Here is a 23513-nt window from a genome sequence, read left to right as displayed (position 1 = left end):
AGACAGTCCTTGCAATAGTGAAAAACAAAATTAGCAGTATTTCAATATTAGAACTTGTAAAACACACCAGTATGTGTCCTACCTTTTAAATACACTGCACCCTGCCCATGGGACTGCCTTTTGACTATCTTAGAGATGACTTACATGTAATAAACGGGAGAGTTTGTTCTGGCAAGTGGGTGCACTTGCCAGGTCGAAATGGCAGTTTAAAACTGCAAACACAGACACTGCGGTGCCAGGTGTGAGACATGTTTGCAGGTCTACTCATGTGGGTGGAACAATCAGTCCTGCAGGCCCACTAGTAGCATTTGATTCACAGGCCTTGGGCATACCTGGGGCTCTTTACTAGGGACTTACAAGTAAATCAAATATGCCAAGCATGGATAAAACAATCACGAATACAATTTAGACAGAGAGCATATGTACTTTAGCATTGGTTAGCAGTGGTAAAGTGCCCAGATTCCTAAAGCCAACAAAAACAGGTCAGAAAAAATAGGTGGAAGAAGGCAAAAGTTTGGGGATAATCCTGCAAAAAGGGCCAGGTCCAGCAGCTAGGCTCAGCATCTGTTGCTTGAAGCCCTCCTGTTTTGCGAGGCCTTCTTTATGGTGACAATGCGTTGCATTTTCCAGGCTGCTACAATTTTCAAACTCTGTGATCAACCGTGCTTGTTCAGGACCTGCTAGCATTTACTTTCTAAACGCAGACAGATTTTCAGTACAGTCCAACTTCCCCACCAGAACCCTTGACCAACTCATTATTCTGATCATGAGCTTGATCAATAGGCATGGCTGAGAACTTGTTAATTTTTTTATGAACAACCCAGTGGCCATGATTCACAAATTCTTCCAAGAGGGACAGTGGCAGGTTCTCCATGTAGCGCATATATGGATAGGGATACAACAGGCATAATTCTGATGGTCCAATGCGAAGGACAACGGGGCCAGGGCTTTCAGTGACGCGCATACAAAACAAAGTCAGCTTCTCAATGAGCCCTGACAAGGAGGAGACCAAAGAGTTCAAGCATGAACATGGTACCCCAGTACTGGAATGTTGGGCTCTTTCTGACCATTTGCTGTCTCCGTGCTTCTTCTGATTCTTTAGTGTCTCTGGACTGTGATGTAAGAAATGCATCTCTCTGAAGTTTCTTCAGAACAACAGCACATACCTGGTGTGCATGTCTCGTCTGTTGATATGTGAGCAACTGAGAAAAGAGTCGGCTGATCCTGACGAGGCAAGTCCTGCTTGTATCAGACCGTTTGTCCACCCAGAGCCTTCCAGGTAGTCGCCAGTGGCTTTCCATACAACTCTATGTGGAGGCCATCAAACATCTCCACCAACTTGTCTTCTCTGTGCATCTTGGGCCATTTCCAATGTGTGTCCTTTGCCAACGCAAACAGAGGAGTATCCATTGCAACTACTGGGATCTGCATGGGATTGAGGAACTTTGTTGACTGACGAAAAACATTCATGCCATGCTTGATCGTGGCAGCTGAAGCGGCCTTCTCATAGAAGAGGCAGAAGCTGTGGAAGAGCAGGCTCTTCATTCAAAGATGGCTCTGTCTGATTGGAAACATGGTAGGCTGACCATGCCAGACTGTCTCCCTTTTCTAGCTTCTCCTTCTCAATCAGTTGGAGAGATGATTCAATTCATAGCTTCTCATGTTTCACTGCTTCCTTCATATCTCCCACAACTACCTTTGCCATGGTGATTTTTGGCACCTAGACTCTAGAATCTTTCAGAGCTACTGCTGGTACAGTGGTGAAGCTGTCGGGCAAAGATAAGTTCTTTCTCTCAGCCACTGCAGGAAAAGTTATGGCTTCTCTGGTCAGTCCGGGGTTTGAGATTAATGGTCTCTGAAAGATGCTGATCCCTGTGCCATGCAACGAACCCTTGGCAGCAGTGCTTTAAGGGTTGTGCTCAAGATTGTCCATTCCACCAACTGTGCAAAGCCCAGTTTGAAGCTTTGATGGGCACACAACTCCTTCTCTCTGTGCTTTCTGGGAAACAGCAGTTGCTAGCTGATTCTCCACCTGAAGAACGCAGTGATAACTGATGCGAATTCCTAAACGGTGCAGTTGAGCGATCTGTTTTCTTGACCGTGTCATGGTGTGCACATTCAGCCCTATGTACAACGGAAGTGGCGGTTCACATGACAAAGAATGGTGAGATTGTATTACATATTTTGTTGTCTTCTTGCAGTTTAACATGATTGTTTGGGAGATAGTAAGATTTTCCTGGGATTCGTGCGAGTCTTGGCTGTTGATGCCAGACCCATTCAACAACATTTAAACAAGTATTTTCAATGTCGTTGGTACTGAGTTATTTTGATAGTTTGGTGTGAAGGTGGCATTGAAGAGAAATCCATCACAGCCCAATCTATCTTCTCAAATTATATTGGCACTTTTGCCAATAGGGCTGCATCTACTTCATAATCTGTAAAAGCATGTTTTAGCATTTGCTTCATGCCTTGGTCGAAAATAAACACAACATGTTTTCCATCATTCTACACTTGGCCTTGTAGAAATTAGCCAAGAACCTTTTCCTTAAAGCTAACTTTGTTGACCTCCTTCTAAACTCCAAGTGCCACAAGATGATCTGCATACTTGTGACACAACTCAGACAGCTTGAAGCAGAAAACATCTTCTACTGAGTTTTCTATGAAGTTGATAAGTTCAATGAAAGCCCGCTCCTCCATCTTCTTTTCTTCCATCAGGCCTCCATCAGCATTTTTTCTTTTTCTCATGTGTGGTCGATGATGATTCCAGAATACAGTGAGGAAATGCAGGTTATAAATGCCATCTACTGCTACAACATCTCCAGCAGCTATTCTCGCTACAAGAGTAGTATCCTGTAGGTCAGTGGCAATGTGTCTGATATTCTTATCAGCATCAAGTGTCATGTGCTCATGAAGGTCACCTTCACTTGCTGTGCAGAAGATGTAGATCTTTGTTGTCTGTGATAGGCAATCGCTTCATCGCTTTTCTTCTGCATCATCATTGAATTGTCCTGTTTCTTCTAAGTCTCTTTTTTTCTGAGCTCTTACCAACTTGCACTTGTTGAATTTTTTGTGACAGGATTTATGCCAACTAGCTTGAGGCTTGATTAAATCTTCGGGCAGTTGTGGCTTCTTCGAAGTAAAGAGTCATAGGGAGTCTGTTCAATTTCCGAAATTCACTGACTGTGTTTAGAAAGTTCTTATATGGCTGAGATTTATCTCCAGGTCCTACTGCATTCAAGTGACACTTCAGCCCTTCAGTATTTCTCTGCAGGCAAATAACGCAGGCTTGTCAGTCCATGTCTTCTTCTATAGAAGGTCAAACCTGAAACATACAGAATGTAAAGGTAATGTTAGTTTCCTAGGAAACAGCTGAAATTAACTATGAAGCAGAAGCAACAGTGACAGACACACATATATATGTGTATATATATATATATATATATATACACACACACACACACACACACACACACACACACACACACACACACCCAACTGACCCCCTTTTATGCACTTTTCTTAAATAACACTTAAATAACATTTGAGTTGACTGTGGTGATCTAGGTATTGTTATTTGTAATACGACACTATTCGACAGCTGTACGCTCTGTCAGCTGACACGTTTGCATGGAATATAACTCATAACTCTTGATCCATTGTCTCTATCACGTGGATCCTACCAAAAATCTAAAGTGTTAGCAATACAGATCACATGAATAAAATATGAAGCTTTTGCGCGACCTGTTCCCATCCTATTAAATTATCGTTCTAAGAGACCGTACTATATCCTAGCTGAGGTAGCAGTCAAGTTAGGATGGACACCTTTTCCACATATTGCAGGACGTATTGAAAAGGATTTAACACAGAATTATGGATGTGTAAATTATAATTTTCACAAAAGTCATTCATGCGTTCTCTACCATTAGAGAACGTCCCTTTGGGCGCTGCGGTGTGTTAATCGCATTGGCGAAATTCAGGTTCTTGAATTTTAGATTAGAAACACGGTTAGTGCACATTCAACCACCATTTATTTATTTAAATTATAATTTTGCCATCAAAGTTTTGCAATGGTGACTAAGTTCGCAATGTTGCAAAGAATTATTCGCAAAACTTTGCCTGCAAGTGAAAATTGTCGCTAAGGTTTTTTTGGAAGTATATTCCCACAATACCTCTTACAAGAAATTTCCACCACTACTAGAGAGATTTTGCAGTGGCACTTGCATGAAACACCTTTCTTTGCTGGTTTGTTTCCTGTACATTTTTTTTAGAATTCTTTGCAAAATGTGCTTAACTAAAAAAGCTTGTAATGTTTCAGAAAAAACAGTTGTGAGGTATTCAGAGGAAAACATTACCATCTTTGCACAACCCCTGCCCTGCACCTCATCCATTGCATTGGCGACACCTTGTTACAAATGCAAGACATGCTAAAACAAAAATTCTAACTAAGATTACTAGTACAGGGGTAAGGGGCATTTGTAAGACCAGCACAGACATGCTATACAAGGAGGAGTTACTTGACATGATAAAAGTAAATATCCTCCTCAGACTGAGTTTATGCCACTTAAAATGCTGACAGGAACTTGGATTGCCTCTGCTAAGATTCTGCAGGTTAAAAGGCATGGTACATATACAATTAAATTAATTTTATATCAATGTATGGAAGGAGTGGGCAGGTACTCTGTCAACAATAAATTATTGTAGTCCAAAGAAATTATTTTCAGAAGTCCAAGAAATTTCTTCCAAAAAGATATTGCAGTGTTATTCGAAAGGAGGTGGAGGCCACGAGGAACCCAGTGCCAGAATAGAAGGACTCGATATGTGGAGAATACCCTCTATTTAACTAGAACGGACATAGAATGAGAAAGCTTTTAAATTGATGGAAAAATAAAGACTGGGATGATACTGGCACTAATCCAGAACTAATATTTCACACCACCGCGGTAATATTTCGGAGATAACGTTTAATTTGATGAGAACTAAATGACAGACCTGGATGATACTGATATCCTTCCAAGATTGGTATTTAAAGCCGTCGTGTCATTATTTAGGAGCCCTGATGAGGTCCCAAGGGGGACGAAACGCGTTGGCTGTGTTTATATGTAACTAAGATTGTGTTTGAACTGCTAAGAATGTGTTGGAGCACCAACTTGAAAATAATTTGAAAGAATAAAAGCATCTTTTTGGAAGAAATTTCTTGGACTTCAGAAAATAATTTCTTTGGACTACAATAATTTATTGTTGACAGAGTACTTCCCCACTCCCTCCATACATTGATATATTGTTTGTTCCAGAGTGTTTTTTTTTACGGTGGGCCACTGGAGGTGGAGTGGAACATATACGTTCAGTATTATTGTATCAATTTTATATTCTTCAGTGCACACATATTGGACCCTCATCGTTTTGGATGTTAGTTTAATTAAATTAATTTCCCTCAAATGAGCATGTGGCTCACAGAGGATCCATGACAAAACGTAATAGTTGAGCTATCGAGAATGATAGTTGTAATGCAGTAATAAGATGGGTACTATCTGTTTGTGGTTAATTTGTGATGTAAATGAAGATACCTCATCAACAGTAAAGGTCTAAAAGGAATTCAAATTAGTACATATTGCAAAAGATTTTTGGATTCCTTTAAGAACACTAGGTAATTTAGATTTTGTTCTCCTATATTGCTCAAAAGAATTGCCAAAGTTCTAACAATGAGCATGTAATCTTTTTATATGTATTCTATTTCCAAAAGAAATCTGCAGTTTTTCTAATACATGTTCTTTTGTCACAGGAAAATGGATAAACTTGTGACCTGCTTCTATAGAAGGCCTGATGCTCTTTCCAGACTCATCTGCTTTCCCTGGGCTGGTGGTGGCTCTATACATTGTGCACAATGGGGCAAATTGTTTGACAGCACAATAGAAGGTGAGTTCAGTTTAATAAAAGTTGAGAACTAGTCATGCATAAATAGTGGCTCCATTAGCAGCCTGCAGTTCAAATTAAGAAAAAAAGGAAATCGTTTTTAAAAAAATTACAAAAAGTAGGCAGACTAATTTGATATTCTTTGCCCAGTTTACATATTTTTGTGTATTCAGAAATGCATTTATGGTGCAGAGCGGTTACACTTGACATTAACAGGTGTGTGATGTGTGGGCGGTACAGTCACAGATGTAAACCTATTATGAAAGAAAGTCCACCAAGTGCTGAGCTTTTAGTAAAAATAAGTTTAGTACGTTTCGATGGTAAAGCTTTTGGCAAGGTAATAAAAATCCACAAAAGTGTAGCTGGGTTTATTCACATAACTTACAAATTGTTTTCTTACCACATTTCCGAACGAACATAAAATTGCTTTAAAAAAAAGTGGAGCAAGCATTCAAATGGGATTGTAAAGCTGTCAAACCGGCCCAATGTTATGGACAGGTTGGGGAAGTTTATTTTGCACTTTAAAAAATGTCAGTTTATATTTTTACCAGACTTTCTTCTTACCTGCCCGGCTCAGCATTCATGGAAGGAGTACTCATTGAAAATTTACGTGCGTAGATTACTCTGACCAGAATTTTTTAGGAACCTCAAAACCTGAACAACATGCTCAAAATTAATGAGGAAACCTATGATGACTAGATTTTTGTTGAAAAATTTGAATTTACTCTTTTATGCTTGCAAAATGTAAAACAAAATAATTTGACAAAAATTAGCCAAAACAATTACTTAATATTGTGAACTGCATATGGAATTAAGGGCAGTTCTGCAAGTGTTCTGTCAAATAATGAAAAGAATCATATAATTGCAGAACATATTGAGGAAAGGCTGAAGGTTGTGAAGGGAGGGGGTAGGGAAAAATAAGAAAACAGGGTTTACCGGAGGGATCCCCCACATAACTAAAAGAATACTAAACGATGGGCAGAAGATTGAGCTCTCTATTACAATGCGGCAAAATTCAAAATGATGATTTTAGATTTATTTTTCAATCAATAAATAGTTGCTTTATTCAACAATACATGTCATAAAAGCATTGCAGATAAAAAGGGGAAAAAAAACCAGTATACAGATAAAACTTGAATAAAAAGATTTTTACACTAGGTAGAATGCCAACTTCAGATATCTAGATGCGGTCAGACTTTTAGTTCATTGGTAAAAGTACATAAAACAGTATAAACAGAAGGGTCCTTGAAAATCACATTTGCAGTACAATTAGGCATGTTGGAACCCACAATTCATAATTGGCCTAATACGCGTACAGGTTATAGATGGGTTCCAATTATCAATTTTCAAACACAGTTTGCTACGCACCAATTAGCCACATCCACTTTAAGAACTTTGCTACCGGGATGGCATACCTGAGTGATGGATCTGTGCAAAGAATACGAAGGGCTATGCTACATGATCTTGTGCCCATATTCCTACAGGTTTGCGCTAGCCATGTTTTGCGCGGGCCTTCATTTACAATGCACACAAACAATACATGTGATAGAGTTTCTACCTGATCTCTACATGTATTACAATTATTCTTTGTTGTAGACCATTTGGATGTGAAACACTTCAGAGGAAGGGTCCCTAATCTAAATTGGAAATAGAGTTTCCGATCCACTGGCTTTGTAATAGCATCCCAGAACAGCTCAAGATTTGGGCGAGATTTAATCTGTACGAAGAATCCTGTGAGAGAAGTGGAGTCTTGTCACCTACTCTCTTCACATGCAACCATCTCCTAGTATATTTCTTTGAGCTTATCTTTGGTCGAAAACAAAGAGTCGTTGGGGCTATCCCACAAATGTGCAAGGCCCATTCCATAAAATAGACCCTTAAGATTTCTCAGCCAGCTGATCATATGGAATTCATCTTTTTCTATAACGTCCCTTAAACCTTCAGCATATACTTTCAGTTCCGGCGTACTCCACAACCTACGCCAATACAAAATCGGCCGCTGTCTAGCAAGGCCTGCTATAGCATTTCTACCTAAATCACTCCTTAAAGGAACAATCGGTGTACTTTGCGGTAGACTAGTTATCGCTCGGAAGAATGAGTTTTTCGCAACAGTTAGCTGCATAAGGTTTCCTAAACCCCACAGCTCTGCATCATAAAGTGCCGAGCTCACCACCTTGATGTTATAGATTTGGAGTACTGGGCTGAGCGGTTTTGTCAGGGAAGTTCTACATTCCTTTCATAAAATACCGGTCTATATTTTAGTGCCATAGCATCTACATGCGACTTCCAACTCATGTCCTTGTGTAATAAAATGCCCAGATAAGTGAATGAGGCAACCTGCTCAAGTTGTATCCCAACCATAAATATACTGCCCCTGAAAGAACGATGCTTGTTAAAAGCCATGAACTTTGTCTTATCTGCATTGATTTTTAGGCCTCTTCATATCTTCGCAGAGCAAGTTGTAGGCCACTTGGTGTTTTAGAGATAATCAAGGTATCATCTGCAAACATTAAAATCTGAATCTTTCTACCAGCTAAAATTGGAGCATCAGTGTTGGTGGCAGCCAAAAGATTTGCCACACCATTAATAAAAAGAGAAAATAGTGTGGGGTCTAGCAAACAACCCTGTCGGACACCCTTACACACAGGGAACGGATCTGTCTCGTCACCCTGTGCGCCCCAACAAATCTGTGCAAAATTGCCCTCGTGAAGACGGATTATAAGCGAGAGTAGGTCCTGAGGCATCCCCATCACTTTCAGTACCTCCCATAGTTTGAGCTGTGGGACCAGGTAAAAATCTGTTTTCAAATCAACAAATGCAGCATACATGCTGCCATTGCCAAGAACTACTGTTTTCCAATGAAAAGTATCAAAACGAAAGACTTGATCAATTGTGCTTATGTGAGCCCGAAAGCCTGCCTGAAGGTGGCTGATGATGGAATTATCTTCCAGCCATACATGGATCTTGGCCAGTACCAGCTGAGCTACTACCTTTTGTATGGAATCTATGAGGCTTATGGGTCTGTAGTTGGCGGGCATCGATTTTTCTCCTTTTTAGGTCTTGCCTGAGCCAGCGCTTTAGCGCTGCTCTGGCGAGAGTTTTAGTAAGTGGGATTTGGAAGTGCAAACTAGTGGCTTTTCAGGCCTCCAACTACAGTGCATGTGCGCCGGGCGCGCGCACCATTTGTCAGTCTGCCTGATCACTTTCGCGGCCGCTTTGATGTTCTCAGTGAGCCGCGCGGCCACTGAGAACATCAAAGAGGCCGGGAAAGTGCTCACCATTTGCCACCCCCTCCCTTATCCCACTTCCTGCTTGTATGACTCCCACCAGGGGCTTTACATTCACACAGGCTGTTGGCAGCAGCAGCATTGGAAATCTGTGATTTGTGTTTTTTTGTCTCTCCCCAGGCTGCGCTCTCCACCTCCCCAGCTGCGCGTGCTTTCCCTCGTTCGAATGTTGTTACTCGCTGCCTCCTCCAGGGTCTGTGTCCACTCCGGAGTTGCGCTCCCCCTCCCGCCGCGCACACACGCCCATCGCGAACTCTCCCACAATGGCTCGTCCCAGTAAACTCCGACTCCCGCTTGCTTTCCCCGAAGATGGGACATTATTATTTTGCATTTATATTCGGGCGAGATCGTGTCAAGTATGAGCTCCTGGGCTGGCGTGATGTTATTGTCAGCGCACTTTCACTTGTGCCAGTCAATGCCCTCGTGCCGCTGCTTGAGCGGTCCCATTTCCTGCTAACGCCTTACACAAAGCTCACACCGAAATAACTCCCCCCCCCCCCCCCCCCCCTCCCCCCCCACTAAGTCCACATAAAACTTTAATAAGAATAAGCGGTTCTCGCTACAGAATACATCCGGCTGTGAGTGGGGTTTAGAAAGAACCGAATCTGCGTCAGCTCACGGGATTAGCTAACTCGGGAAAATATGCTCCTTTTGGACTGTGGCTCTCCAGAAGGGAGAGTACCGACACTTCTCAGGAGCAAATAGGTACTCTGAATAAGTATCTGCACATTTATATTTCCATTTAAAGCCCTGGGTGTGAAGGTTTGCCAGCGAAACACCTTTTTGTATATCGTCGTCCATTCAGCCTTTTATCGAGATCACATATTTAGAAAAATAATACAGTGTCTTATGTTAACACACACTAATTACATCTTTCTCATTTCTTCCCCTTTTAGATATGTGCTTCGTTTCGTTTACCTCCTTTGAAGTAATTGTCAGTGCAGACAGTCATGTTTATTTTTATTAGTCACAACCACTCTTGTATTCATATGTTGACACTGGTAGTTATTTTTGTGCAATATGTCAGCAATTTCCTCATTGGTAACAAAAATGCGTTATTTAAGAAGTAGTAACCAGAAGTGCATTTGCTGTTCTGTCTCTTCTTCCCGCACGCACACATCTGCCAGGCTGGGAGAATTTGCAGGATAAAACAACTAGAGTGTGCAGATCATATCAGCGGTCATCGTGGAAACACGCCCCACTTCGGGACAAAACAAGCATAGCCAATAGGTCTCGCCTTTGGGACCTTATAAGTGTTTAACCATGCAACAGTTAATGTTGCTGCACCAAGGATATTGTGCTGCATAACTAAATACTTATAAGGTCCCTAAAGCGAGACCTATTGGCTATGCCAATGCTTGTTTGTAGATTGGGATCATTTCTGCCCCCTGCCAGGTATCCAAGATGGGAGCTCCGTGGGCAATAGCATTCGCTAATAAAAGTATATATTGAGACCATTTAGGCCTGTCCTGGAGAAAAATATCAGCAGGAACACAGTCTAGGCCTTGGGCTCGACCACCTGTTAGTGAATTTAGGGCGGCATCTACATCTGCCTCATCAAATACGTTATCATTAGCACAAAAATCAGGGCCTCTGCCTCATTTCTTGCATATTGAGCGTAGAAATATCTAATCCACACTTCCGGACCAAACTGGTTTTCTGGTGGTGGAGCCACTCCGCCACTTCCCCATTTGACCAAGTGCCAGAACCTTTGTGAGATTTTGGTCCCACAGGTGTATTTTAATTCCATCCACCTATCCTCTTCCCAGGCTTTCTTGGCAGAGAGAGTAGCCTTCTTATACATAGCTCTAGCAAATCATTCTCTGGCCACATCTCCTGACTTGATAGCCTCACTGAGGGCCCCACGGGCATATCTACATTCGGTATTCTACCAGCGATATTTAGCTTTTGTTAAGATTCATTTTTATGTCTTTAGTTTGTTTGCATTCTGTATTATCGTGTGAAAGTAAACAGATTCATTTTTATGTCTTTAGTTTGTTTGCATTCTGTATTATCGTGTGAAAGTAAACAATCATGTTACTTTGCGCACCACATTTAAAGGTCTGTCACAAATGTGTCTTTAAAAATAGTTTTTTGTTGTTGTATATATTTACAAAGAGATTTTCAAACAATCCTTAGAAAAATGAGATAGTCGCTTCACATTCTCAGAAGCTGATGGGTGAAGGTCTATGTATATATTTTCAGTGTGAGTCTTCGCACTCAACAATAGTATTCAGACACCTGCACGGTTCCCTCCAACACGCTGGGTCATCTCCTAGCTTGTGGTCTATTAGACCGTTAATCTTCGCAGTTCTTCCATCATCTGGAAATTGGGAGTACACCATGTTGTATGTACAGTGGATTCCATTAGCAGGTACTGTCTTCCTAATTGATATCTCCTTTGCAGAGTTGGGTATGAGTTATGCACTAGTTCTAGTTGGTGGGGCAGGAATGTCAGGTCATGTCCTGTGGAAAGTCTGCAGAGACCATCTGTTACAGCTCCTCGTAGCACTCTGGAGGGTAAAGAAAAACATCACCGGTTTGCTTCTCCAGAATTGTATTGTGTTCAAGAGAAATAGCCCAATTGTTATACCCCATTCGGTCTATAGCCTCCACAATTACACACTTAAAAACAGACAGAACAGGCCTCTTGTCCATCAAATCAATATTTGCGAATTGAGAGCCAAGCAGCCACACTTGAGAATTTGGAGACAGTTTGCTGTTGTTGATCTATCGGCTGAAAGAAAATTAGTCTTGATGCTCTCAGAAGAAAAAGAAGTCCATTTGACAAAGAAGAAAACATGTCTAATAAATGTAAAAAGATAAAGTCTAATAATCCTGACAAAACAGAATAACTTAAAAATGTAAATAGGCAGCTATATAGAAGGGATTTGTTTGCACTCCAGCAATTACTGTAGTTTTTGCAGAATTAAACTGTTTTATAAGTAATTATCCTTGGGTTTATTATGCTGTGCCTGCGCATGGGCGTTTGCTCTAGGTTATCGGTAACAGATTTCCACGCCAAATTCATTAACTAAGTTGTGTTGACGTCATCTAACAAACACAGAAAGGAGCTGCAAACAAATGCAGTGTCTGGCACTGTAAATGATTCGTTACAAAGTTGAGGTAATTTCTGTTCCAAAGTTTCCCTGGCAACTGCTGGGAGTGGATGAAAACGAGAACTGGCTCTTTTCCCGAGTGAATTCATCAGAGACCGAAAACAATCATTATTTAAATACTGCCTGCTCTGTAAAGACTGAATTTGTTTGCCTGCCTTTGAACCAGCTCAGGCGCACATCTGAAAGCGGAGGTTTGGAAACAGACCTCTGTTTCAGGAGGTAGTGTTCACAGAAGAAAGAGCTTGTGGGTAAAGGCATTATATGCTGGTTGTTATTAAAATCAAGTGACATTGAATGGAGTTTTAGTTCTATGTCAGGGTGCATTGTGCAGAAAGCAGTTTTCTGAATCTACCAGTGCAACACAAACATGTAATATGCCTGTCACCTTCGTTGCCAAGGTATACTGTTCTTACATTTGTTTCCATTTTGTGCTGCCTGCCCTTACCAAAATCATATCACTACAGCTTCATCAGATTAATGTATCCTCCCCCACATTACATAATTGCTCCCATACTCGGTACCAATATTAGGGCCCAAAGATAAGCCTGATGTGAGCAACTGAACACAGAAAGGTACTTTCTGCTCATATTTGTGCAAGCCATATTTCTTTCATGCACACTATAGTCTACACATGTCCTATATACAAATCAGTCGGTGCCAGAGGGTTTGCACAATCCAGGTTCATGTGTTTATTTCCTAGAAAATGTTGCTGTGATGTTGTTCAGCATCTTCTGCTTCATAGTGTACCCACACAAAGTATGTATTTGTTCCTAGCACAGTATTTGTGGGTACAACTCTCTAGGGCCCTCTCTATTTGCATTCCGGATTTAAAGGTGAAGAAGACGATATGTCTCACTTAAAAAAAAAAAAGCCTGTTCTTATATTTCATTTTGGTTCTTCTCTTAGACAACCCTTGATTCTTTGGAAGCATGGTAGACTATTTGGTACATCTACTTTTATTACAAAATCATAACTTTTTTATGAGAATCATAATCATAGAATTCTGGTCATAACATAACTGAGATAGAGTTATACCTCCACTTCCTAAAGTCAGCTATGTTATACAGCTAGAAAGCACCAGATAGCAAAAACGGTAAGGATTCTCTCTTGCAGGAGAACTGTTCCTTTGTGTTAAATGTGCATGGTTGCTGGCTCAACTGAGCAGTCTAAGGCATAGAATCATTTAACATGAAAGAATCCAGATGAAAGCTGACCTAAAATTTTAATTTTTTACCTTCCTAACATAACTGATTACTTCCTATATCCTGACAGTGCGAAACATAGGCATATTTAAATAACTTTGCCTTCTATAGATGGTTATATTTCAAGCCATTACTTACCTTGTACCATTCTACTTACAGCAGTCCATACAAAAATTATTTTCTGCTAGGTTAAGCTGAAGTTTATACTGATCCCTCACCATCACAGTACCTCCAACACGCTGTTGAAGCTTATCCTTCATTTTTAGGTCCTGTCTGACCCAGCGCATGCGCTGGTCTGGCGAAATTTTTAGTGAGGGCTTCAAAAAATGCTGCCATGGCCGGCCTAGAGCTTGAGTGCATGTGCACGGGCGCGCGCTTATGAGCAGAGGCGCCTCGTCATGCTCATTAAGCGCATCGCTCGCCGTGCTTGATCGCGATCACTTTCACTTTCTCAGCCGCTTTGAATACGAGTTTGGCTGGGGGAAAATGGCAGTGTGTTCCTGGAGACTACTGCAGCGGGCCTGGGTCAGTGTAAAGTTACAAGGTGACTCAGTTTGCAGCCGGGGCACCATCTTCCTTTCAATTTATCTGTGTACATTCAATGGTAGTGAACCAAGACCCCCCACTCCCAGAATGCATTTGTTTAAAGTAAATACGGACTCCAAATGTCGTTCTCGACGACGTGGGATTATCTCGTGACAGCCCCCCTCCCCCACACCCCTCCCGTTCGCCGTGCACAATCATTGTTATTGTTTGCAGCGGCCAAGTGTTGTTTGTTTGGGACTTAGTGTGAAGACCATGGGATCAGTGTTCGCCTCAGGTTCACGTCTTTCGAACATCTAAAATCGTGTGCACTTAAAACATGACTGAAGATGGGTGAGCCCCCCTTTTCTGTTTCTTCTTGATTTAATTTCCAGCACTGGTGTTCGTATATGACGTGATTAACTTAGAAATGTTTGCTACCACACACCTCTTAAAAGCCGCAGTCACGTGCACCAATGGCACTGTTTCTGCCTCAGGCATGTGCCCGCGTGAGTGCATTCTGTGCCCATGGCCCTTCATTACCATTTTAGTGTGTTTGTTAGTCACACACAATTCACGCCGCTGTTTTGTTGCCAACAGGATATGCAGTTGTGTCTGTTCTTTGCCGCCATTCCCACCCACCGCTCTTATCACTCACTGCACGCTGCTATCTCCCACCTCCCTGGGCAGGCCTCTGTCCATCGCTCAGTCACTATATGTGGCTGAATGTAAACAGAATCGACATTGCTGCTTCCCCGGACCGCTGCCATGGGCACCACTCGCCTCTCCAGGATGGGAGGAGAGATTCCAGTTTCAAACCCGGGAGCTGAAGGGCACAGGGCGGCTCGAGACAACTCTTGACCGTTCTTTGTGGGAAACCAGCCGGGTGTGCACCAGAGGGCAGAGCATGAGAAAGGCGTCGACCTAAATAAAGTACCAAAGCCGGAAGTATCTCGCCTATCAATGTGTGAGTGTTTTGAGTAGGAGCGACGCCTTTTCTGGGCTATGCTTTCGAAGACCATGGACTGCAACACTCTTTAGGTGAATTTTGTAAGTTTATAATTATCAGGAGCTTGGAGGCAGCAAGAGGCACTTTAACCAGAATTGTTTGATGGTTTGAGTTTAGCATCTCTTGCTACGGTTAGCCTTGAATCATTGCAAACATTTATATTTTTTTAAGAACCTTGGGTGTTAGATGGAGGGTGGATGCTGCCCTCAGATGAGTATCATGCCTCACATCACTTCTTCCCCTACCATTCTTTGTCTTTAGGCAGTGGTTAATTTTTAAAAAGAATAAGTGCCAGGGCCCTCCTCAGGAGGCCACTTCTGCTTGCACCACCCATTGCCGCTGTCAATTCTGCCAACTACAGTAACAACCAAACTACTAACTGTAGGAGAGTACGATCTGCTTCACATGGGTACCCCCACTTTTTGCTGGTGTTTCACTGTTTTTCGAACTTAGTTTGGCTGTGGCCCTACTAATCATGACCACAGCCTAGCTGCTTCCTCTCTAAAATGGTTTCCATGTACATTAGGAACATATCTAATTGGATTCTGGAGTGGCTTATAAACCCCTAGTATATGGTATACTATGTACCTAGGGCATAGGTACCTCAGAGGCCTACCAGGGGCTGCAGCATATATTATGCCACCCCTGGGAAGCACTCCAAAATGACACCACAGATCTGCTACTGCAGCCTGAGTAAGGGTGTGCTTGCACCCCTTACAGTGGTATAGGCTACCTATATCACTACCCTATACAGACACATATAAACCTATAAGCCACTCCTATGGCAGGCCTTGACAATTCTGAAGGCAGAGTGCTTGGTTTTATGTGAGAGGGTGCCCAAGCATGAGTTCTGGCGGCCGGGGTAGCATTCCACCTTTCTAGAGGAAGAGACATGTACACACTGGCTAAACCCGGTAGAACTTTCCTGAGCCCTGGCATCACAAAATGGATGCCTCTGCCACAGACACGGGTCTGGCCTCCTGCTGCTGACTGAAACTCCGGCAGGGGAGGCCTGGACAATAGGTTTCCTGTCGAGGGAAGGTGTCCCCACCTCCCCAGACAGGGTGATGTGTATTGGGGCTGGGCGGGAGTACTCTCTGGTGCTTTGAAGTCCTGCACTGGGGGCACACTTGGTGTCCCTGTACATACTCCAGTTCAAACCGGTTGCAGGTGCTACCTGCCCCTGCTCTGGCACGAAACTGGACAAAGGAAATGGGTGTAACCACCCCTCTTTCCGTGCCCACCCATAGGTGGGGCCTTAGAGTTAGTCCATCCCCTAAACTCACTATAAGTATAGTAATCCAGTCCCTAGGACTTTAGATTACCCTGGACAAAACTCTGCAACGTACATCCTGGACCTTCGACGTTCTATCCTGACTAGAAGACTGAAGAGATCTCCCTTGGGGTCAAGGAGTGACTCCCCTGCTTGGCAGGCACCAAAGAAGCAACTGACCGGTCTGCATTGCTGAAGCTCACGCCGAAGTCTTTGCATCACCAGAGGTGGATTTCCAGACTTCCCCGAGGCTACCCTGAGTCCACAGCAAAGATGAGGCCCGTGGCTATCGTGGGTGATGTGGAACCATGACCCCCTGGACACCGTGAACTTTTGCAGCAACACTATCTTCCTGGTCCTCCTCGAAGTTGTGCTTTGGGCTCTGATTAGCCCCAGCCTTGAGCACCTCCTGCACCGAAGATTGTTGGCCTCCACTCCACGATTGACCCGTGGGCCAGCTTCCAGTGCGACCGCTCGAGGCTCCTTCGCGATCACTAGCCCGTTGGCTAGCAGGTCCCCACGAAGGCGACTCCTTTTCTGAGTTTACCTGGTTGCTCCAGATGTGCCCCGACTTACCCTCGCTGGGTGAGTCCCTCAGACCTTGCTGGTCTGCACCGCAGTCCTTTCTCTGAATTCCAGTGACTTGCCCTTGCCAAGGCTTGTTGGTTCCATTCTGGTCGCCAACACCGCAGCATTCGACAGACTTCGTGGGACAGCTCGAATCCGGCTCATGGACTTCGTCGACGCCTCCTGGACCTCGTGGCTGAAGAGTCAAGACACCCATCAACTCACCTGAAGCACCCGACATCTGTGGGCATTGGTCCATCCTGCCATAGGTCACTGGCAAGTGACCCAGACTCTGTCCACTCTGCTTTCAGGTTCCTTACATCCCAGATCCAGGCTTGGATCTCTTCGGACACTTCTCCTCTTCACTGCAGCAGCAGTTCTTTGCAGGCTTCCATTAAAATCGACGACGCGACCCGACACCAAAAGATACCTATGCACCCGGCTTCCCTGAGTGAGGTAACTCGAGTACTCCAGTGCTCTCGCGGGTGCCAGCCCTAGAACTTCTTAAGTCCAAAAGGGTTTGGTCCTGACTCTATTAGTAGTGTCCCTAATCTTTAAAATTCCAACCGCTACATTGCCCATAGAAGATAATAGGAACCCGCGGTTGTGTTTTCACACTGCATACAGTCCCCATGGGTCCCCTGTGTCACTACCTTGGGTGGTGCTTGGGGTCCCAGCGATTCTAGAGGCAATAGGCCTAGTGCCTATTCCAGTCGTGGTTCTTATACCACTTTTTTGGTATATGGTTTGGTACGCCCCTAGGGCCCAAACGTGTATTTGTGCTTTTACTGATGCTTGCTCACTTGTAAACCAAGTACTTCGAACTCCAGTCTCATAAAAAGACTAGAGGGGTGTGTTCTATCTTAAATACATATATTTTGAATGAAATGAAATGATATTGATACTTGTATAGCGCACTACTCACCCGCAAGGGTCTCAAGGCGCTTGTACGAATACCGCTGTGGAACCCATCCTGGCTTTCCCTGTGAGGCATCCACTCCTGGGCACCCCCATGGTGGAGGCCAGGCATCCTTAGCGTTGTGGGGGCCGTTGTGGAGATTAAGCAACTATTGCCCAGAGTTGCAGAGTGGGACTCCACGATTGGAATGGCACCAAGGCGAGAATTATCAGGTCCGTGGAATTTTTGAGCCCAAGACCCGCCGAGGCAGGGAATTGAACCCTGGTCCCGGGCTAGACCTCTGCATCAGGGTCTGCCGCTCTAATCATTGAGCCACACTTCTCCACTTGAATATATACCTGGTGTGGTTGTCTTTTCATTTGATCATTCAAGAGATTATAGACTGGTAAAACAAGCTGCTTTACATTCCTTCAAGACTTAGCCTTAAGGCTGCTCTCCATAGCTACCACTAGGATAGCTTTCATATAAGGTTGTCTTTAACCATTCACCATAAGGGGTTGTTTGGACTGATACAGGGTGCCCACTAGAACAAGTGGACAGCATATATCCGGCCACCTTCTCACACTAACCATCCCACTCATACAAGTGTGACTATTCCAGCCCTCAAACCTATAAGAATGGCTTTGGCAGTAGGTTTTAGTCATTTTTAATGTATTTTGAATTAAAAAACATGTTGTGCTGGTCTCCAAATTAGACAAATGGCGCCACCATTCAACAGACTGTCATAAGGAGCAGTGTTGGCAATTAAGTGTTGGTCCTGAGCATGGAAACCACCAGCTCAAATTAAGCACTGCTTTATGGGTGTCTGGTCTTATGCATATTGGTACCAATCCTTGCATTGCTTTCTGGGCAGACAACTTTCCCAGATTTCCTCTTTTAGCAGGGAAACGTCAACCCTCATATGACTGGCTGGATCCCTTGAACTTAGAGAAAGCACTGACTGTGATTGTCAGTGCAACTTACCCAGCTGCATGGACCCTTAGACCCTGGAAGGGTACCCAACATGTGTGTTGGTTAACATTCTTTGGGGATTGTACTTGTCTCTTGTCCTTTTAGAAGTGCCCCACATTAAAAGCCCCCTTTCCCCTCTCCTTTTATTTCTCGCCTCTTTCCTAGACCCTACACTATCCTCTGTTGTTGCTCTCTTTCCCTGCCATATATTGTTCAGTGTTTCATTGATTTGATGCTAGGTTTGCGTTGTGCAAACCCACATGCATATAGGTATCTAATAGTACATTGAAATGATCCAGTTGCACATATGGTGATCAATCGATATAGCAAAACACCTGCTGAGATTGCCTCTTGGGTTTGTAGTTCTCACTAATAAAGGAGGCTCCTGTGCGTTTCAGTTAAACATATATGATAGGATTTGCTAAGATCTGGTTAAATCGCACACACTGTACCAGATCGCTATTCATAGAGTTAATGTACACAATATTCTAAAGGGAACTAACCCCGTATGGAGCTGCGGGGCTAAAGCAACTGGACCCCAGTGGCATATCTAGCCACCCTTGGGCCCTAATGCAAGTAAAGCAAGTGTTCCGCGACCACTAGTTGGGTAGTAAAATAAATTAACAATTGGGGTTCAACAGGGCCTTCCGCTGGCTACGCCCTAGTGTTACTGCACCTGCTGCATGCACCATTGATAGCTATGCCCCTCTCCAACCTACCCTCAATGAGTTCACTGACACTAGATAGCTGCCCATGCCCTTACCTTTTGTCCCTGCCACTTCTGTTTAGTATGTTTAGACTAGAACGGTTGTGAGATATAGTCCCTATTGGACAGTAGATGTTGGGGAAATGTGAATATCCTTGGTTTCTGGCAAGTCTGTGGCATAGTGAACGATAGTATAATTGGATTGTGGTCCGAAGACACTCTGGGACATAGCTCCATGGAGTTGTTCGAGAGAATATTATCTGATACCCAGGCCATATCGATTCTTGAGCAAAGTTGATGAGGTGCTGAATAATAAGTAAAGCCAGCAATAGAGGGGTATAATGTTCGCCAGGCATCTTTTAGATTATGGATGCGTCCCAGTTCGATAATGGCAGCTCGGGATCTACGCATCCTCCGAAATGCTCGGTGTCTAGTAGTATCAATATCATAATCCATAATCAAGTTAAAATCCCCCATTAGGATGAGTTCTCCACTACTATCCAGTAGTTCTATATATATATATATTTTTTTAAACCGTTTTTATTGCAGAATCACAGGAGAATCGTCGTACATGCATAGCGGCCCTGCACCGCTAGCGCTAGTGTAGGTCCTTGCTAGGCCAGAAGGCTTCGATACACAGCTTATTAGCCCACATCCCTGAGGCCGGGCAGCGACAACATGTGGGACAATTTACACAACCTGCATCACCCAATAGTGTTGTTTGTGTCCTCATAGGATGTCTACATTCCGCTTTGAAGTTTTCTTGACGCCCCCTGTCCCTCCACCCCGTCCTATCCCCTCCCCAATCCCTATTCCCCACCTCCCACCATCCCCTCCCAACAGTGCTCTCGTCTACGACCGGTCTCGGCCTGAGGATGCTGTTCTGGGTACGTATCAGAAGTACATGACTGTCTACTGCATATGTGTGGCCGGCTCCGCTCGGGGGCTATCCCCCCTGACCACTTCTTCCCCAACCGCACTGTCGCGCAGGGCCTGCACTAACACCTCCCACGCCGCAGCCGCCTCCAGCGCCCTCTCATCCTCCCTGCGGCTCGCCAGCTGGTACCTAAGTGTGCTTTCACACTCCGCCCATTTCTGCAGCTCCTTGAGCCATCTCTTATGCGTAGGCCCCACCTTCGACTTCCAAAGTCTCGTCCCTTCCCTTTTCGCCAAAAGGAGGCCCATATCTATGAATCTACTCGTGGTCTTGTTCTTGGGCGTGTGTGGGAACCAGTGCAGAACGCAGACCGCTTTGTTATATTGCAAATCCCTGTCCGTTACCTCGGTCAGTGTCTCGCCCACTTCCCTCCAATAATCGCGCAGGTGAGGGCAGTCCCATAACATATGGCCTAGCTCCGCTCCGATCGTGCCGCACCTAGGGCACGCCGCCTCCTCCGCTCCGAAATATGTCCTAAGTTTACCTGGCCAGTAGTTCTATATTTAGCCTATCAATAATAGAGGGGTCATCAATATTAGAGCCGTAAAATACACAGAAAGTATAAGTATTACCAAGCCATAGTATCTGAGCAATGGCCCATCGGCCAGCTTTGTCCACCTTAGTTTTAGTTATTGCTATATTTAACCTTTTCTGTCTTAGAATGACAACACCCCTAGTTGGAGTGCTACATTCTGAACATACTGTCACATCATATCCTAATTGTCCAAGAAGCTTACGGTCTTTATAGATAATATGCGTCTCGGAAAGTAAAGCTAACTGAGGTTTATACATATTTAGCTCTTCAGTAACAAGTCGTCTCTTGTTCCTGCTGTTAAGACCTGCAACATTCCATGCCAAGCATCTGATTCTGTACATCATTTAAACGTATTTTGCCCCTCCGCCCATTTTTGAATTTCCATAAAGTGTTTCAACAAAAAATTATAATAACCAAGTATCTTCCCACTCACCCTGATCATTTTAACATTTTTACTCCCCCCCCACAACCCACCCCAGCAGACCCTCCCAAAGGGGTTCAGACCGAACCCCTTCCCCCAATCCCATTCACTAAGAGGAGGAAACCCTCTTATACCCTGCTGCCGCTGACTGGGCAGCTCTAAAGAGTGACAGCATAGGAGATCAACCTGCTAAACAACATATTTATTCCTTTATATAAATTCAAAAGAATTCAATAGAGTCCAATTATTGTAGTGCTCTGATCCTTTTTTTTTTCTTTTTTTTTCCCCCCTCCCCTTTCTTCCCCATTCTTCCCCAGTCAATTGAAATTGAAATAAACAGTAGCCTAAATATTCGGCTTAACCTACACCTACCCTCATTTTCCCCACCACCCATATAGATTAACCCCATTATATACTAGGGGTGAAGGGTGTGTAAACCAAGCAATGACATAACGTCGAAATAAGCGTCACTAAGCGTTGACATTGGTAATCTTCCGATTCTCCTATTGCTTTTTTTTTTTTTTTTTTTTACTTCACCCTTCTCTGAGATGTTAGCTTAGAGAGCACCTGTTCTGCCTCCTTCTCGTCTGTAAATATATATGTCCGCCCCCCGTTTATCACCTTTAAGCGAGCTGGTTCCTGCAGAAAAGCCGGTCCTCCCAAAGCCTTAAATGGATCGATAAGCTGACGTAGCCTCCAACGTCTATCCATAGTGCTTTTACTAAGATCAGATCGTACAAAAAAAGACATGGAATCAGTGACAACTGGGGAATTAGGCCTAGCTTTAAGTGATACAGCCTGTCTAAGCAAAAAATTACCAAAATAAATCAGAAAAGGGCGAGGAAATTTACTCCCCCTATTCGCTACATAAAGTGGTAGTCTATGAGCTCTCTGAATCTGTGAGTCCCAATCCCAATCGGATAGATCGGGGAAAGCTTTCTGGAATAAAAGCACAATGTATGCCCTTGGATCGGCCCCTTCAGATCCTTCGGGAATGCCAAAAAGTCTGAGATTAAGTCGTCTTTGCCTATTTTCCATGTCCTCCAGCTTGTCCTGCATCTGCCCGATTTGCTCCTGATGTCTGTTAGCCACACTCTGATTGTTGGCAGACATTTCTTCAACAGTCGAGACCCTTTGCTGCAAAGATTCCAAATCCTGGACAACTCCTCCTACTTTATTGCTTAAGTCCTGCATAAAATGCTGAATTTTAATATTATCATCCCTTAGTTGAAGAAATTGCTGCTGCGTTTCCTTATGTTGATCAGACAGAGTCTGCAAAATGATGTTAAGAGGAAGATTTTGTTTTTCAAATCCATCAGGGTCATTGGCAGGAGGAGAATTTAAAGAAACAAGTGGGGGGACATCCAACGCAATGAGATCTAAAGTTTGCTTAGGGGCGATGATATTACCTATAGCGGCTTGCTCCTGAGTAGATACCGGAATCGCGGAGTCATGACCACTAAGTGGATTAAAAGCTATTGGCAAAGAGACAGTTAGTGCATGAGGAGGGGGAAATAAAGAGAGTGATGATATGTCCTCTTGTGTTTGAAGTTGTCAATGCAGACGCAAAAAATTTTGCTAAGGTACTAGCTACTCGATTAGCTCCACTTATACCTCAGTTGGTGACCCCTCAACAACATGGCTTTGTCTTGGCGAGAGATACTACTGCCCATATCAATATGGCCATTACTGCATTCGATGTGGCCAGGCTCGGTCCCATCCCACTCGGTATGATACTCCTGGACGCCGAAAAGGCGTTTGACCGAGTGGGGTGGGACTATCATTGGTCAACAATGACCACTTTGGGCTTTCATGGCCAATATCTTAAATGGCTACAGGCTCTGTATGATCATCCAACGGCTAAACTCTGCTATGCTGGGTTAACCTTGACTAGCTTTCCAATTAACCGAGGTACACGGCAAGGGTGTCCATTATCACCCTTGCTATTTGCGTTATCGTTGGAACCTTTCCTTGCAGCTTTACAAGTTCACCCCAATATCATTCCTTTTAAACATGGTCAGAATTTGTTAAAAATCACAGCCTATGCCGACGACATAGCTGTCTATTCAACTAACATACCGGAAGCCATATTGGGTATTACCGAGGAGGCTGATAAATTCGGGTCCGTCTCCGGCTATAAACTTAATTCACATAA

The 23513-nt window shown here is 43.7% G+C and overlaps 1 protein-coding gene across 2 annotated transcripts in view; it reads left to right on the top strand.

The window, feature by feature from the left end:
• The window catches only part of OLAH (oleoyl-ACP hydrolase), a 183494-nt gene that overhangs the window by 46702 nt on the left and 113279 nt on the right, over positions 1 to 23513 (top strand). For both annotated transcript variants that reach the window (XM_085631278.1, XM_085631279.1), the window contains exon 2: positions 5780 to 5913. In XM_085631278.1, the coding sequence (XP_085487404.1) occupies positions 5784 to 5913 (130 nt within the window). In that variant the 5' untranslated portion in view covers positions 5780 to 5783. The remainder of the gene's footprint in view (positions 1 to 5779; positions 5914 to 23513) is intronic.

Source organism: Triturus cristatus, chromosome 10 (assembly GCF_964204655.1).
Source record: "Triturus cristatus chromosome 10, aTriCri1.1, whole genome shotgun sequence".
In the NCBI taxonomy this organism is placed as follows: domain Eukaryota; kingdom Metazoa; phylum Chordata; class Amphibia; order Caudata; family Salamandridae; genus Triturus; species Triturus cristatus.
The sequence above is the reverse complement of the archived record's forward strand: the minus strand, read 5'-3'. Positions and strand labels throughout refer to the sequence as shown.